This window comes from Marmota flaviventris, chromosome 18, assembly GCF_047511675.1.
Source record: "Marmota flaviventris isolate mMarFla1 chromosome 18, mMarFla1.hap1, whole genome shotgun sequence".
Classification (NCBI taxonomy): Eukaryota; Metazoa; Chordata; class Mammalia; order Rodentia; family Sciuridae; genus Marmota; species Marmota flaviventris.
Window position 1 is genome coordinate 58981718 of NC_092515.1, and position 16679 is coordinate 58998396.

Consider the following 16679-nt stretch of genomic DNA (forward strand, 5'->3'; position numbering starts at 1 on the left):
CTGTGATTGGCTTATTCTGCTAACATAGTGTCCTCAGAGACCATCTGTGTTGTACCACGTATCAGAATTGCCTTCCTCTTCAAGACTGAGCCACACTCCTCTGTGTGGCTAGGGTGCATTGTGGTTTCCCATTTGTCCCTTGGTGGACACTTGTTTTCTTTCACATCTTGGCTGTTGTGAGTGGTGCTGTTAGGAACATGGGTGTCCTCACTTCTCTTTGAGACCCTGATTTCAATTCCTTTGGGAGTCCACTCAGAAGTAGGTGCAAATTGAAGGTTTAGAAGCATTGCCCTCTGGCATGAGGGATCCTGATGGAGGTGGAGCTGTTCTGCCTGTTGACTGTGGGCCAGCACAGTATGATAAAGCTGCATGGAACAAAGTACACACACAAAGTCCACAGGCCCAGGCTGTCCACACCCTGGGAGGATGTCACTGTCAATATCCTGTCCGTGGCACTGTCCTAGAGTTTTATACAATGTTACTGGGGGAGCTAGTTAAGATACTAATGGGTTCTCTTTGTGCTATTTCTCACAACTGCATGTGAACTTCAGAATACAAGTTTCATTTTAAAAAAGCAAGCTTTGTTCTCACCATCCTTGATTTGAGAGGACCCAGATGGAAAGGGAGGGTGGTAGACATCCGTCTAGAAGGGTGAGAAATTCTCAGCATTGTTCCAAAGGAGGAACTGGGGCAGGGGCTGAGACAGACCCAGGGTGCTGAGTGGATTCTGAGTCCTGGGAGCAGGGCAGCTCAAGGCCCAGACTGTAGGCCCAGAGTGGAACAGATGGGACATGGAGCTGAGAGCCAGGGAGACAGGGTCAGGACCAGTACTCGGGTCTGCATGTGTTCTATCGCCGGGCAGGCCGGCTTTCCAGATGGCATTGGTTCTGGGAAGGGCGGGCTGTGCAGGACCTTGACCTTGGCCCCCTCTTCTCCTCACAAGGAGATTGGAAAAGGGGCCTGGTGCTGTGTTTCTTCTTAATTCTCTAAATGAACTTCAGCACCATGTGGATGACTTTCCAGGGGCTTCAGATGTTAAACCCTAATCAGGAACATGATGGTAGGTGGGGTTTTTCTTGCCTCATGTGAAACTTCAAAGGTTCTAGTGACTACTGTTTATTTAGCCCTTGTTGTGTGCCCAGGGATTTCGCTAAGTGCTTTACAAATCTCACTTATTTTGTGTGAGATAGGTTCTACTCTTCCATTGTGAAGATGAGGCCATCGAGATTTGAAGAAGGTAACTGAATGGCTTAAAAATCACAGAGCCGGCAGGAGAGAGAATTGGAACTTGAAGTCCCAGCTCCCTGAATCGAAAGTCCATGCTTGGAATCTCAGCTCTTTCCTGGTTCATAGAATTTATCAGGGAGATTAAAAGTGTAGCATGATAGAGAAAGCAGACCTCGACAACAGCGATGGTTCACACGATAGAGCTGATGAGACCAAGTTCCATGTTTGATCAAGTGCATTGAAATTCTTCTTTTATCTAAAAATTTAGAGACCTGTGAGGACTAGAAAAAAACATAGTGATACCATGTTCTGCTCTAATCCTGTCAATCTCATGTGCATGTGCTGCAGGCTCCGCACTCCTCAGCAGTGCTGAAGGGCCAGGTGTTCCTGAGTTTAATAAGGGTACATGGTGCCCCATTTGACGACAGTCACTGTCTGAATAGGTTGCAATTTTTAAATAAATCTTATTTATTCTTTTTAACTCTGAAATTAATACATTGCACTATATCTCTCATATATAGTTTTTTCAGTCATATTTTTATTTCATATTTATATTGTATTCACAAATACTTTACTATTAATATATCTTTACATTTTGTAAAGTGTTTCTGTGATGTCGGGTTTCACTGTGTGCATACTTCATTACTCTCCTCTTAGAACATTGTGGCGTTTCTGGTTTTTCCTATATTTAAGAAATATTGAGGCTGGGTGTGGTGGCACACACCTATAATTCCAGCAGTTCAGGAGGCTGAGGCAGAAGGATCGCAAGTTCAAAGCCAGCCTCAGCAAAAGCAAGGTGCTAAGCAACTCAGTGAGACCCTGTCTCTAAATAAAATATAAAATAGGGCTGGGGATGTGGCTCAGTGGCTGAATACCACTGAGTTCAATCCCTGGTACCCCCCCCAAAAAAAAGAAATATTGAAATAAGCATGCATGTTAACACGCGTGCACACACCCACACACCCACACATGTACACACGCACATACACACACACCATGGCTAGATTTCTACAAGTGAATCTTTCCAGTCTTGTGTGGAGCATTGGCAATTCTATTTAAGAATGAGGTTTCAACATCAGAAATGTATGAGAACTTGTTTTCTCACAAGTTTGCCAAAAGCAGACTTAGCCTTTGCTAATTATTTTATATTAAAAAATATCTCATTCTATAATATTTTTTACAGTCTTTTAAAAAAAATTTAGATCTGAAAATTTTTTAATTTTTAGTTTTGCTAATTTCTATTCTTTTCCTGTTGATTTTTAACCAACTTCTTGTATATTCAAGATAAGCTGATATCTTATGTGACATACCTATTTTTCAGTTTTCTGTTTATCTCATTATGATATTTTAGTCATATAAAAAGCTTGCATTTAATTAGCTTAATCTATGAATAATTTACATGGTAAGAATGCCTTTAATTCTGGCTCAGAAAGAGGTCTTCTCTACTCTGTTACATAAACATTAAATGACTTTTCTCTCCTAATACCTTAACCTATCTAGAATTCATTAGGCTATACTTTATTTTTTTTACATATTAACTGTAATTTTTAGAGAACATAATATTTAATAAAATATATTTTAATACTATTTAACCAAATGAATGTAAATCTATAAACTAAAAAAAAAAAAAAAAAGACTTGTATTGAATCTTATCGCTCTGAGTTTCGCTCTGGAAGAGAGGAGAGGGCAAGTGAAAACAAAATCCCTAGTAATTGTCCTGCTGTGGCTTTGTTTTCAAAAGTATTATATTTTTCATCTTTGCAAAGAAATCTCCTTAACCCTTGTGCCTCTCCTTAATGGATCCGGCATAATTCCATCATCCATGATTTATACAATTTCTACTCCAATTAAAATTTTCAGCCTGTGTCCCCCCCTGAGGCAGAGGGTATTCACTAGGACCTCACCCAACCTGCTTAAGTAAAATCATTTTGAATATATGCATAGATTTCTTCCACCTAATTAAAGTTACTTCAAAAGTTAAATAGGAAAATGCCCTCAAAGTACACTGTGGTTATGAGCATGCATACACACAGAGGAAAAAATGTTTCCATTACATTTAGTTAAAAAGAGAGAAAAAAAATAATAAAGCAAAATTTTACATTGAGAAAGGAAGTACTGACTCTAAGCAGAGCAAGATTTTCAAGTAGCATCAGGATCTTTAATTAGGATCCTAACAAGTAGGAAAGTTTTTTACCCCTTTGATTGATCTTAGAGGCAGCTGTAAACATGGAGTAAGTCCATCTAGGGAGGAGGGGCCACCACAACTGTGCAGAGGAAGGTGGAGGAGTGTTCTAAAGGCTGAGGATGTCTGTCCCAGGTGAGCCTCCTCCAGGAGTTGGTCCATAATGAAGTTCAACTTGAATAAGGAAATAAAGCTGAGAAAAATAATTTGAAACGCAATTTCTCTCCCCAAAGAGAAACCTGGATCGTTGCAATAGGAAAGTGACTGTAGGCTGACTCCAGGGCATTGGCCCAGTGGGCTGCAAACACTTGAGCCAGTATCTAAACACAGACCCGTGGGAGATGGTGGGTTCTCCTAGGGGGTCCTTGTGCGGAGGGTGGGGCAACGCCACAGCCACACACCAGCCAGGGAATGACCAAGTGCTGCTGCTTGGGGCTCATTGGGCTGCCATGGGGATCTTGATGTGGGGCGCGCCCCGGGTGATGGAGATGCCCAGGAGGTTCATGCCAAGGTCTCCAAAATCTCCTCTGCATGACATTCAGAATGCGCCACATGCCTGGAAGTGCGCTGCCCACTCATTCACCTTTCCAGTCCTTCACAATAAACCTGAGACGGGTATGGGACCTACCACTTGTTGCTCACGCAGAGGGCACCCTGAAGGCCTGTGGCTTACCACCATGAGGTCACCCGTCCTCCCGGGTGACCGGGGATGGCTTTTCACTTGTCGTTTTGGCTGAACTGTTAATACTACCTACTTTCATTCTAAAAAGCGTTCTGATGAGAACAATAAATCACGCGGCCTCTGTAACAAAGTACCCCAAACGTAGGGACTCACAACCAACACACCCTTGTCACCTGGCAGTTCTGCAGGGGTGGTGTCTGACATGGTTGACACAGGGCTAAAATCCAGGGGTCTGCAGAGCTACATTAGTTTCTGGCCACTCCAGGGGAGAATCCCCTTCCCACCTTCCCAGCCTATGGGGACTGCCCACCTCTCTCGGCTGGTGGTCCTTCCTCCATCTCCACAGCCCACTGCTCTGACCTCCTTGTCCTCTTTCTTCTCAAGGACCCTGAGGGCCACCCAGAAAATCCAAGTTCTTCTTTCTCTTTTAGGGTCAATTGATCTGCAACCCTAATTCCCCTTTATCAGGTAGACTAACATATCTGCAGGTTCCAGGGATTAGGGATAAAGATCTTGGAGCGTGAGAGGCATCATCGTGCCCACCACATCTCCTGGGAGGCAAGGGAACTGAGCTGATGTCAGGGTTCTGACTCCAAGTCCAGGGCAATTTCAGTGATCAGTGAAGCTGTGCTTTTGAGGGAGTCTTGTTGCATATTTGTGAAATTCTAGGAGGTGGGTGAGAGTGAAGATCACAGACAGAAACTCAATAAAAATACCTATTAGTATTTTTTAAATTTTTTAATTTGTTCTTCCTGGATATACGTGACAATAGAGTGTATTCTGACATATTTTATGTACTTAGAATAAGCATAATTTATTCCGATTAGGATTCCATTATTGTGGTTGTATATGATGTGGAGTTACACTGGTTGTATTCATATATAAGGAGATATGAATACATAAGGATTCATATATAAGGATTGGAAAGATATGTCTGGTTCACTCTACTGTCCTGCCTATTCCTCTCCCTTCCCATCATTCCATTTGTCTAGTCCAATGAACTTCTGTTCTTCCCCTTGCTTATTGTGGGTTAGCATCCACATATCAGAGAGAACATTCTGCCTTTAGTTTTTGAGGACTGGCTTATTTCACTCAGCAGGACATCCTCCAGTTTTCTCTATTTACTGGCAAATGCCATGATTTCATTCTTCTTTATGGCTGAGTAATATTCTGTTGTGTATATATATCACATTTTCTTTATCCATTCATCTGTTTTAGGGCACCAACGTTGGTTCTATAGCTTGGTTACTGTGAATCAATCTGCTATAAACGTTGAAGTAGATACGTCACTGTACTATGCTGATTTTAAGTCCTTTGGGTATAAGCCAAAGAGTGGGATAACTTGGTCAAATGGTGGTTCCATTCCAGGTTTTCCAAGAAGTCTCTATATTGCAGTTCCATCAACAATGTATATAAGTAAACCTTTTTCCCCACATCCTTGCCCACATTTATTGTTACTTGTATTCTTGGTAATTGCCCTTCTAGGTCAAGGGTAAGATGGAATCTCAATGTAGTTTTGATTTGCATTTCTTTAATTTCTAGAGATGTTGACCATATTTTTCATATACTTTTTGACCATTCATATTTCTTCTTCTGTGAAGTGCCTGTTCAGTTCCTTTGCCCATTTACTGATTGTTTTTTTGTTTGATTGTTTATTGGTGTCAAGTTTTTTGAGCTCTTTTTATATCCTGGCGATTAATATTTATCTGAGGTGCTGGTGGTAAAGATTTTCAAAGCTTTTTCTATGAAGAACATCACTTTAATTTTAATAGGAATTGCATTATTCAAAGCACTAATTATTAAACACTGCAAAAGGCTGCTCCTGCCCTCTAGTTTCCTATGATCTGATGGGACCATGAGTATGCTCTCAACTAATATAGAATATATATGTTTCTACCAAAACTGAAATGAATAAACTGACAAGATGTTAAATATGTAAGACTCGGGTACAAAAGAGTGGGCAGGTAAGCGTCACCTTGATAATGAGTTAGGACTAGTTTTATCGTTTTCTTATCACAACAACTATTGTACCTATGGGTGGAAGATATAATTTTTAGAAATCTTACAACCCCTCTCAACCCTTAGGGATCACGTGTTGTACGCAAACGGTAGACATGGTTTACAAAAATCCTGTGAGCTCATTTCCAGGGAGTTTTCGCATAATTAAGCTGTGGGCATCTCTGAGGTTCTGGAGACCTGCTTCCGAACCACTTTGCAGGAGGGTTTTATCAGGTTAATGTCACGGCACCTCCCCGTCAACGCTGGCGTCTTAGCTTTGCATGACTTCCAAGGTAGAATGTCATCAAACACGTGGTTTACTTTGCACTCACAGTCATGCCTAATCAGGAATACCCCATGGTTAGGCGATGTGTATCTCCAGTTGCCCACAGTGAACTTGCCAAGGATCACAGTTCTAGCGTTACAAATGTGCTCTTTTACAAGATATTTGAAAGGAAAGGAATGAGTGCCACTTTTGTTTATAACTGGTAGATTGGCTCCAGTGGAAGTTCCTAAAGAGGTGTTCCAGAGATGGCATAAATGGCAGCATCTGTGCTGGAAAGTCTTTTAGTGCCTCAGGGGGCAACGTGGATGGAAAACACTGACTTGAGTGGCAGACATCTTCATCTCCAAAGGAGAAGCCGGTTCTCCCCAGGTTAGAGTGTGTCTGATACGTGCTCTTCATTCTCTGGGATCTGAGGACTGCGGCAGAGGAGTGTGCGTGATGTGGCCACATGCACTCCTCTGACGCCCGGATGTTCAACTATGTCACCTCAAAACAGCAGTTTAGAGTGTGTGTGTTTTTTTACTCCATTTAAATATTCTGCCCAAAGAAAAACTATCAGAGTCGAGAAAGGTCATTGAAGTGCTTCCTAAATTGTTTTTCTTCAAAATGGTTCATGAGTCCATCTGCTATTTCTGTGCTTTGCTCCAACTCCATTGATCCAGGCTTCTCCTCTGCGACTTGGGTCATCCCATGTCATGAAAACTAATTTTGAAAAGCAAGATCCTCCCTTTTGGCCTTCACTCAAAAGAAATCCTTGTAGCACATTTTGTTGTTCATCGTGTCACCCCTTTGGGTACGATCACAGCATCCAATTCTGTTAGATTAACTTGTGCCTGTTGTGGTGGGAGATGAGAGGACAAGCCAGATGAAGGGCGAGATGTTTACCCTCCACGGTGGAGCGGAAGGACAGGGCACGTGTGCGAGATTCGTAATCTGGTTCATTATGTTCCTGTTTTTGAAAGGCGTCCTTGTTGATGCAGTGTGCACGCAGCCAATCTGTTGTTATGATGCATTAATTGGCTTGAAGAGTCATCCTCTTGCATGTCATGAATTGATGGTTCACGTCTCTGGTGGAGACGTCCCCACGAATGCCCCCTCAGTGTGGACAGGAGGATGAGGGCACCCAGCACTGGGGTGGCTGTTCAGCAGGCCCTTCCCAGTTCAGGAGTGGAGCTGCCCCTCCTCTAACCCCACACACAAGACTCAACAGGCCAGGATGCTACCCCGCCCCCCAGAAGTGGGGCACAACCTCGTGCACTATCAACATTCCTATTCTAGGATGAATGCTTTGCTCTGAAGAGATGAAGGCTGATCTGCACCCCATGTCTCCCTGCTATTCCATCTATTCATGATGGTCATCTGAGAGTTACGTTTTTAAGGACAGCTTTGATTTTCTTTACACAAAGTCTGACCTCCCAGGAGGGCACACGGAGCCGGGCCACTCCCGTGATGTTTCTCAGCCCGGTTTGCGGCAGGCTGCTGCCCAACATGCGAGGCTCCCGGGGTGTTCTTGTGTGTTTCCATGCGCACGAATAAAAACACCCAAGCTCTCCAGACTCCTAAATTCATGCATAATTTTGCACTGGGTGAGGCAAGTTTAAAAAAATGGCCATCTATAAGAAGCACAGCTATTCACAACATAATTAGTAAAGAAAGCACAACTAAAATCATCAGGGGGGCCCACGAGAAGCCACCCAGCCCATGTGGCTGCAGCGAGGGAAACGTGGATTTTGGAGTCAGGGATAAGCCTGGCTCCTGCCTGATGGGCCCTGGGACCCTGGACCTCTTGCTGACTTTTTTTTTTTTTTTTTTGCATCAAGAATTTCTCCAGGTCGCATGGAGCCCACAGTATTGAATGCTCATAGATTAAATGCCAAATAAAAGTTAATTCCCTTCTTTTAAAAAGTCATCAGTTTGATGCACTTTGATGGTGTTCGCCTCGGGAGGTTTGTTGGTCAATTAAGACCACTGAGTTGACTGGCCCAGGGCCCCTGGTGTGGGGCCAACTCAGCCCCCTATGCCAAGATGGAGAGCAGGGACAGATGCCCACAGCTGAGGCCAGCACTTCTTACTGCATTCCCTTAAAGAGGTATCGCTTCTTCAGAAGAGAGCTTTGTGCCAGCAGCATCACATGAAGTGCCTGTGGTGTGCCACGCCAGGGACTAGGGGGTCACTGATGTGCAGGGACGTCCACCAAACCATGCCTTCCTGGGGCCAGATGCTATTGACATAATCATCACCCCAGTGAGTATGGGCCCTATATCATGGAAAGGGCTGTAGGGTTCTGGGGCTGCAGGAGTACACACCAGGGGCTCCGTAGGCGCTGCAGGGGAGGGCGAGCTCTGCATGTTGGGGCTGGGTCTGAAGGATGAGCAGGGCTCCAGTGGGAAGCCCGTGGGCAGCAGGAGGGCTGTGTGTGACAGTAGCTGTGTTGGGAGGGACGTCGGGAGCTGGGGATCTGCAGGGGCAAGTGTAGCCCGACAGTAAGGCTTGGTAGGGGCCTCTTGTGATATGGAATGGCTTGGGCACATGGCTGGAACCAGATTACAGAAGGATTTATCAAAAAAGGCATTTGCTGTTTATCCTAAGAGGGACAAGAAGCCATTGAAGGTGTGTGTTAGGGGTCACATTTCTAAATACAAATTTAAAAGGCAACCGTGTACGCCCTGTAAAGAACAGAGTGCTCAAACCAGAGTGGTCCTACAGGAAGACCTACTGGGTGCCTTTTGTGCCGGCCTTGGTGAGACCTGGCAGAGCCCATCCCAGAGTGGTGGAGGTGGGGGGAGGGTGTCTTTGGGAGGTGACTGGTGCAGCACAGGTGTCCTACCACAACTACTGGGTGGCCAGGGCAGGAAGGGCCTGCTGGCTGACGGCGAGGCCAGGTTGAGAGCAGGCCTGGGCTGAAGACAGGATGAGTTCTGCATGTCCACTGTGGTCCCTGGAGAAGCCACCCTCTGGGCCACATTTAGAGCCAAATGGTCAATGCACAAGTGCCTGGGTCTTGCTCTCTAGTTTCTCAGAATGCCTCACCACCAATAGTGACTTTGAAGAATATCTTGACTAAATTATTTTACAAGGAAAAAGAGTCCTGCTAGTTCCAGTAAAGGTTAAGCCTGGCCTCTTGAGCATTGGAAGCAAGAGCTGGGTGGGAACCCAGCGGCATCAGGCGCTTCCCTGGCTCATTCCCTGCCTAGAACCGGACTCCTGAGGCCGCTGGGAAGGCTGCACTGATGACAGGACAGGAGGGCTCCTGGGGACTGTGCCCTGTAAAACCCGGCCCCCAACACCAGGAAGATGGGGTACCAGGCCCCTGAGCACAGCCCAGTGTGCCTCCCACGCCTCCCGGATCTCCATGCTCAGGATATGGAATGTGCCAGCATTCCCTGGCACCAGGCCCAGGTGCTGCCACCTTCCATGTGCACCACCTTCTCCAGAGTGCAGCAGGAAAGCCCTGCCACAGGACCATGCCAAGTGCTGATTCAGAAGACATCATGCCCCAGCCTCAGCACAGCACTGCAAGTCCTCAAAGATTTCTTGTTATTTTTGAAATGAGGAAATGTGGGGCTGGGGTTGTGGCTCAGCGGTAGAGCACTCGCCTAGCACATGTGAGGTGCACGGTTCTATCCTCAGCACCACATAAAAATAAATAAAATAAAGATACTGGGTCCAACTACTATATATATATATATATATATATATATATATATATATATATATATATATATATATATAAATGCCAGTTAGGAGTAGTTGGCTGTTTTTTGACATGATCCCAAATTCTTGGTTTCTGTTTATTTTTGTAAAAAAAAAAAAAACCAACCCTGACAGTCAAACTCTGGCTCATTTTGTGACATAAAATACTGGCAGGTTGTCTACTTACATAATGGGTTTTCTGAAACTGAGCCTGACATTCTGTGCTCTTCCTACTCAGCCCTAGCTCCTTATTGTCTATTTATCTTCCCATTATGTTGGCAAGGGTCTGGGATCGGCCCCTCCCAGTTTCAATATACCCATTCACTTGGCAATGTGGATCCTGATTCTCTGTCTCTCCTGTGGTTTATGACACTGGCCAAATCTTAAAGAATGTGGAAGCTCAGGGCTCAGATACAAGATATTTGTTATCTTTAGACAAAGGATTTTTGGTCAAATTAAAGTCGAATCCTTGGCTATTTTGAGAGAACAAAAAGCCATAACTTTGTTATAGCATGAAATTACCCCCAAAGCTTTGTTGTGATTGATTTTTTGTTTTCATTATTCTCATAATAGCTCTCAAAAAAACATAAAAATGTAAAATTCCTTCTCTGTAACATCTCCTTTGGGTTCAGATGTTAGAAGGCTCTGCCGATTTATTTATTTTTTTATAGGGTAACTTTACATTATTTTATCTGCTCCAGAAATCAAGATGGTGTGTGTGCTCGGGTGTGCATGTATGTGAGTGTGTGTGAATTTGCTGATGAGAGTAAAGATGAAGTCATGCTAAAGAAACAACGAAGAAGAAAATTCCCTCCCCACTCACCTGGTTTCCCGCTCACAGTCGCTTGGACTCGCCAACCCTGTCGTCCTTGTGCACCCCATTTGCGCCAGGTACTTGTCGTTCTGTGCATTACTCAGTGCTCTAAAGGATCAACGCAGCTTAATTATTTTTTCCTGATGGCCACAGTCTAACACATTGCCACACCGACATGAATTCAGCTCGTCCCCTTCCACTGGACTTTTACCTGGTGACTAGTAGGCTTTTATTAGAAATAACACTGCAGCAAATATTTCCCTCCAAACAGTGCCACTCAGATAGGACCAGGAGTCATAGCAACATGGAACAAAGTGCCCCAGTCCTTCGTGGTTTTGTTGAATTTTGTCGCGCTACTTTCTGAAGGGCTACAATACCACCAGGTGGGGGATGGCTGTACTGATTTGTCTCCACGGTTCTTCTCCTTCATTTCTGAATTTGGGATAATTTGACAATAGCATTGATCATACCAGTGGCAACTATAGCCCCAGCTAGTGTTCTTGAGAAGTCTTCTGTCCCAGGCCTTACAAGAGGTGCTTAGACATATCGTTATGGTGGTTGACCCTGGACCTGGAGGTAGCCTCGCAAGGTCAAACTGGAATCCCCGGATTAACATTTGCTGACTTCTGAAACCTACCCAAAAGTGGCCATGGGGTTGCTGTGAGGACTGAGTGAGTGATTAGGGCCACCTGCCTACAACTGCTTGTTATGACTCTAATGATCTTTCTGTTGGCCCATTTGATGGATGAGGAAACTGACAGCTGAGGGTCTTGCTCCAGGTCACAGAGGGCGCCCTCTTGTGCTGGGATCCAAAATGCAGACCCTTTCCCCAGAGTTCTGACTGCAAATGCCTTTTTTTTTTTTTGTCACTGAAACACTGCTGCCTGCCACCTTTGCCGGGAACAGCACTCACCCAAGAAGGGTGGCTGTTCTTGCCAAGTGCAGCAAAGGCAGAACTGAGCACAGAAGATGGGAACACGAAGTCCCTGAGTCCTCAGGGGATGCCATGGCGTAATTCCTTGCTTCTAACCCAGCACAGCTGGGTCTGGGCGCTGCCTTCCTTGGGATCCGAAGGCAGCTCTCTATGGAAGTGCCTCATGGGCCTGGGGAATCCCAGGACCTGGTGAAAGCCCGCTGGGCAGGAATCTCGAGGTCCCACTCAGGGCCCTGCAGATCCTGGCTTTCCTGCATGAGCCACGTCTTCTAAAACACTGCCTGGCGTGCATTTCTCCTGAACGTCAGCGTAAACACTCATCCCTTAATGGGCTCCGTTCATAAATGCTTAGTCAAATACTTTTATTAGCATAACATTCCTTTTAAGAATAATGATGTTGGAAAAACAAAAACAATGTAAGCACATTTTCTCAGCTAGGGCTGATTGTGAGTTGGTTTTTTTTTTAACACTCTTCGCATATTTGGTGAATTAATTGTAATTTCCCAGGGGAATCTAACATGAGCTGATCTCTGCCTTCTGTGCTGAGATGTTTGGTCTCTATTCCACTCCCAGTGCCTGTCCATTGAGACCAAAGTTTGAATACGGCCACGGGCTCATAATCTTGCAGACATAACCTACTTTCTCTGGGGAACCAGATTTCAGTCTTCATAACGAGTTAAGGCCTTATTTCTCCCCCTTTCTCTTTGACCAACAGCTGTTCGTGGAGACTACTGATGTCAACGGCAAAACCCTGGAAGGGCCCGTGCCTCTGGAAATCATCGTGATCGATCAGAATGACAACAGGCCAACCTTCCGGGAAGGCCCCTACATCGGCCACGTCATGGAGGGGTCGCCCACAGGTACGTCGGGCTGCCTTGCGTCAGCGTGATAGCTTGGACAGTGGCCTTCTGTGGTCTTCAGGGACTCCAGACACTGTTGTCCTGCTGTCCTAACTCAGGGGCATGCACCAGCATTGACACAGCACTTCCCTGGGTGGAAGGCGGCCCAAAATGATGAGGCTCTGAGCTATAAAGTGTCATCCCTTGTCCCTGCAGGGGTCCTCTGGGATGACCACCTCCAAGTCTCTGATGCTCAGCTGGTGTTGAGCACCGTGTGATATCCGGCCACCCGTGTCAGGGCAGGGTAGGGCTCAGCGCTGTGATACGGTGAGGCCAGAGAACTGTTATTTCTTTTCATTGTCGCCTTTTAATGAGAACAATATGGTGAAGCAGGTAGGACTCCTTTCCCTCTCCTTAGAGATGTGCACAGAGGAAGCTTTGCTCAGTTAGAGGCCCAGAGGCAAGCGCGTGCCTGGTGTTATTGAGTCACTTGGGTACCAGGGAGCTCCCTGCGATCGCGTCCCCAGGTCCACCCTCCTGGGGAGGCTTTAGAAGTTAGAGCTCCCTTTCTTGGCCCAGAACATACTGATTAAAGCACCATGTGGCCAACAGCAGAAGCCACTCCCGTGTCCGGTGCTAGAAGAAGGAAGAACAAAGGAGGAAAATCCCTATTAGTCTGGACTTTGATTTTAAGCTTTAAGATACGCTTGAGTGAAAGGCACTTTTATTAAAAGGACCACTGTCTCCGGGTCTAAGATTATGCCCAAACCATAGGTGACAGAGTCAGGGCAGTGGGGGCCCGAGGACTGCTTGGCCGGTTTTTTCCCTCGCTGCTGAACTGATGGGATGTATCAGTGACATGTAGATGTGGAGGCTCAGGAAGCGTTGCCATGGCAACCCTCCCAGACTGCCAGGTGAATAATTGTATGCAAGGTGCCTGAAACCTCCCTTCAGCTTCTGGGAGCTGGGTCTCTGGCACCTCATGAGAACCCCCAAGGGCAGGAGCGACCCTCTCCCTTCCCAGTGTGCTCTTGTGTGCAGAGGGTGTTTGGGGGGGGGGGAATGGAGCAGAGGAGCAACAACAGCCCCCCAGAGGCAAAGCTGCCGGGAGGGCGGATCAGATGCCGTCAGGGCAGACAGGCTGCGTGCTGCTCTTGACGGAGAGAGGGCTTCAGTGACAGAGCCCGTGGAATTTGGGTTTGATGTTTACAGAAATCTACTTAACAAGCTGGTGTGCAGAACAAGCTGGGAGAAGCAATGCGGTCAGCTATTAAAGAGGCCAGGGTGGGAGTGGAGCCGGAGGATTCCGGGTTTCTGTCTGAGGTCCCCTGGGCCTTGTAGCTGGGGCTCTGGAATGCGCCTGTGCAGGAAAGGTGTTCTCACCGAGAGTGGCAGAGGCTACATCCTGGGCGCTGTGAGCACGCACGGCTTTGTGCGTTCTGCGTGGGTGATTAGATGACGGCCAACTTCCTCCCACCTGGTCCTTGTTAAGGTTTAGGAAAGAGCATCAGATTGTTTCATATACATGTCATATTTTTGAAGAAAAATAGAATCTTTAAAGCACACTGGATTTCTTAAAGCACAGAGCTATCCATTAGGGGTAGTGACATCTTCAGGAACATGGAAACGCTGGAGCTTTGATTTGTGATTGGTATTATCCCATAAAGCCACGCGCCGGGCTTGGGCATCTGTGTAAAGTAGCTGCCACTGACGATGCGTAGCTTGGCCTGGTTTTCTCTCTTCAGGATCCCTGGGTTTATCTCTAGAGGAGGAATCGGAATGGAGTGGGTCACATTCAGGTCATGAATGTGGAAATTTTATAGAAAGCTTTTGGAGGAAAACCACTCAGATTACTTTGCACCCTGTAGGAGAGCTTCAGGAGATATGGCCGTGGACTCCATGACACAGAGCAAACCTGGGAAAGCCGGGAGCAGGCCCTTTCCTGCCCCTCCCCAGCCCAGACCAGTTTCAACCTATGCCAACCATGGCGGGCCATCAGAAGGGCCGCCTCTCCCAATTCCACAGCACCCTGCTCATCTGTGGCTTTTAGAATCCTGCGTGTCGGGAGTGTTGAGCAGACACGTTACAGAAAGGATGCTGAACGTGGAGAGCCCCGAGACTTCTCCAAACCACAAGTAAGAGCTCGGGGAGGATCTCGATATTCTGTCTGGTCGTCCCTGGTCACATGCTCTTGCACCTGTCCCACACACTTCATGATGAAAATGGCCCCGGGACTGTCACTGCTCAGAATTAGACCCTTGCTGGGTGCCAGGGGCTTTTGATCCACTGTGCCACTTCCCCCACCAGCCGGGCCTTACTGAGAGATGGACACCCCCATCTCCATCTTACAGATAAGAACACTGAACCTCACAGAGGTTTGGAAACGCGCCCACACTGGACAGCTGATGGAGGAGAGGGAATCGGTGTGCAGGTCTCTGGCTCGGGGCACGAGCTCTTTAAACCACGCTCTGTGTTGGAGCTGGCCGCCGCCTCTCCAAGAGCCAGGATGAGGGAGAGAGAATGGGGGAGATGGTGCTCATTTGGCTGACAGGCAGCTGCCAATCTGCCTCCATTCTGTGGTGAAGTGCTGGCCACGTGGGCGCGGCTGTCCTGCCCAGAGCCTGCTCCAGGTCTGAGCATAATGGACCACGTCTGTTCCTGTTTGAACCTGAGACACCCAAGGGCCGCCTGGCCCCTGGGTCCTTCTCAGCTCCCTGGCTGGCATCATGGGCTCTTTGCAGGCCTGGCTTGTAGGGGAGGGTACCATGCAGCTCTGCTGGATCAGCTGGTTCGCATCCTGACAGGAAATGACCAGCACTTCTGCCCGATCGCCAGGCTCACCACGCAGTAGAAGGCCAGCTGCTGCCCCTCTCCAAAGCACATAGGATAGACCCGAGGCCCTCGTCATGGCCCACGCACTCTCCTGAGCCCACAGACCCATGACTGCCTGCATGGGGTGTGGCCACACAGCCGCACAAAGCCTCATGCTCAGAAGGACCCTGCTTTCCTGATGCCCTGTTGTCACCATCTTGAAACCTTTAACGTTTGTGGCACGTGGGGCTCCATGTCTTTGTTCTCCACCGGGCCCAGCACTGGGTCGGCCACTCTGCTCAGCTTCTAAGCCAGACGAGACCTCGGGCCAGTTTCTGGACCTCTGGAAGCCTCAGCTGCCCTGTCTGTATGAGGGGGTGGACGCACTAGTGTCCGCCTTGGAGACTGAGGGAAGAACAAGCGAGACAGTGCCTCACCCAGAGCTTAGAGCATAATAAATGTGCAGGAAACGCTGGTGTATTGTTAATCCTGCGATTCTTCTTTTTATTCTGACAGTGTACCCTTCAGCACAGGTAAAGCTAAGGGACACACAGTTAGTGTGAAGGCGAATTCATCTCCCACAAACAGGCATCATTTCCATGTCCCCATGTACCCGAATGCCATCAGCGCCGATCCATCACGGAGGAAGGTCACCCGTATTTATCTGTACGTGCAGACAGGAGACCATTCCCAGCAGCTCCGTGTGAAACTCCAGGGTGTTATTTGGGGGAATCACTCCTGCATGAAGGCAGATCAACAGAAAATAATGGTCTTTGAACTTAGCGGATCACGAGCTGCTCCTTTCATAGCGTCACAAGGCATTGATTTATGGGGCCCGAGCCAGACTCTGGGGGCTCCACAGCCAGAACTCTGTGGGAGACTGGTGTTTTCTGAATGTCCAAGGCATTGCAGGACATGACGAGCAGTGGCAGGAGGAGGACAGGGCCTTGGGAACTCTGGAGGCACAGTGCCAAGGCCTCTGGAGCCTATCAGCACCGACTTACAGGTGTTCCTGCCACGGGTGGCCTTCTGGGCACCTCTGTGAGGGGCTACCCATGAGGAGCAAAAGGCAGGTAGGGCTTCCTCCAGAAGAGACCCCGTGAGGGCGTGCGGCTCACCAGGGAGGTGCAGGGGCACCAGGGGACAACAGGCCAGCCGGTTGAAGGTGCGACATTAAGGTGGCTAGCAGAGTAGACTTTTCAGCTTGAGCCTT

The 16679-nt window shown here is 47.3% G+C and overlaps 1 protein-coding gene across 1 annotated transcript in view; it reads left to right on the forward strand.

Moving 5' to 3' along the window:
- Cdh13 (cadherin 13) overlaps nt 1–16679 on the forward strand; it is an 873075-nt gene that overhangs the window by 558191 nt on the left and 298205 nt on the right. The window contains exon 6 of the mRNA XM_027933116.2: nt 12532–12676. Coding sequence (XP_027788917.2) covers nt 12532–12676 — 145 coding nt within the window. The remainder of the gene's footprint in view (nt 1–12531; nt 12677–16679) is intronic.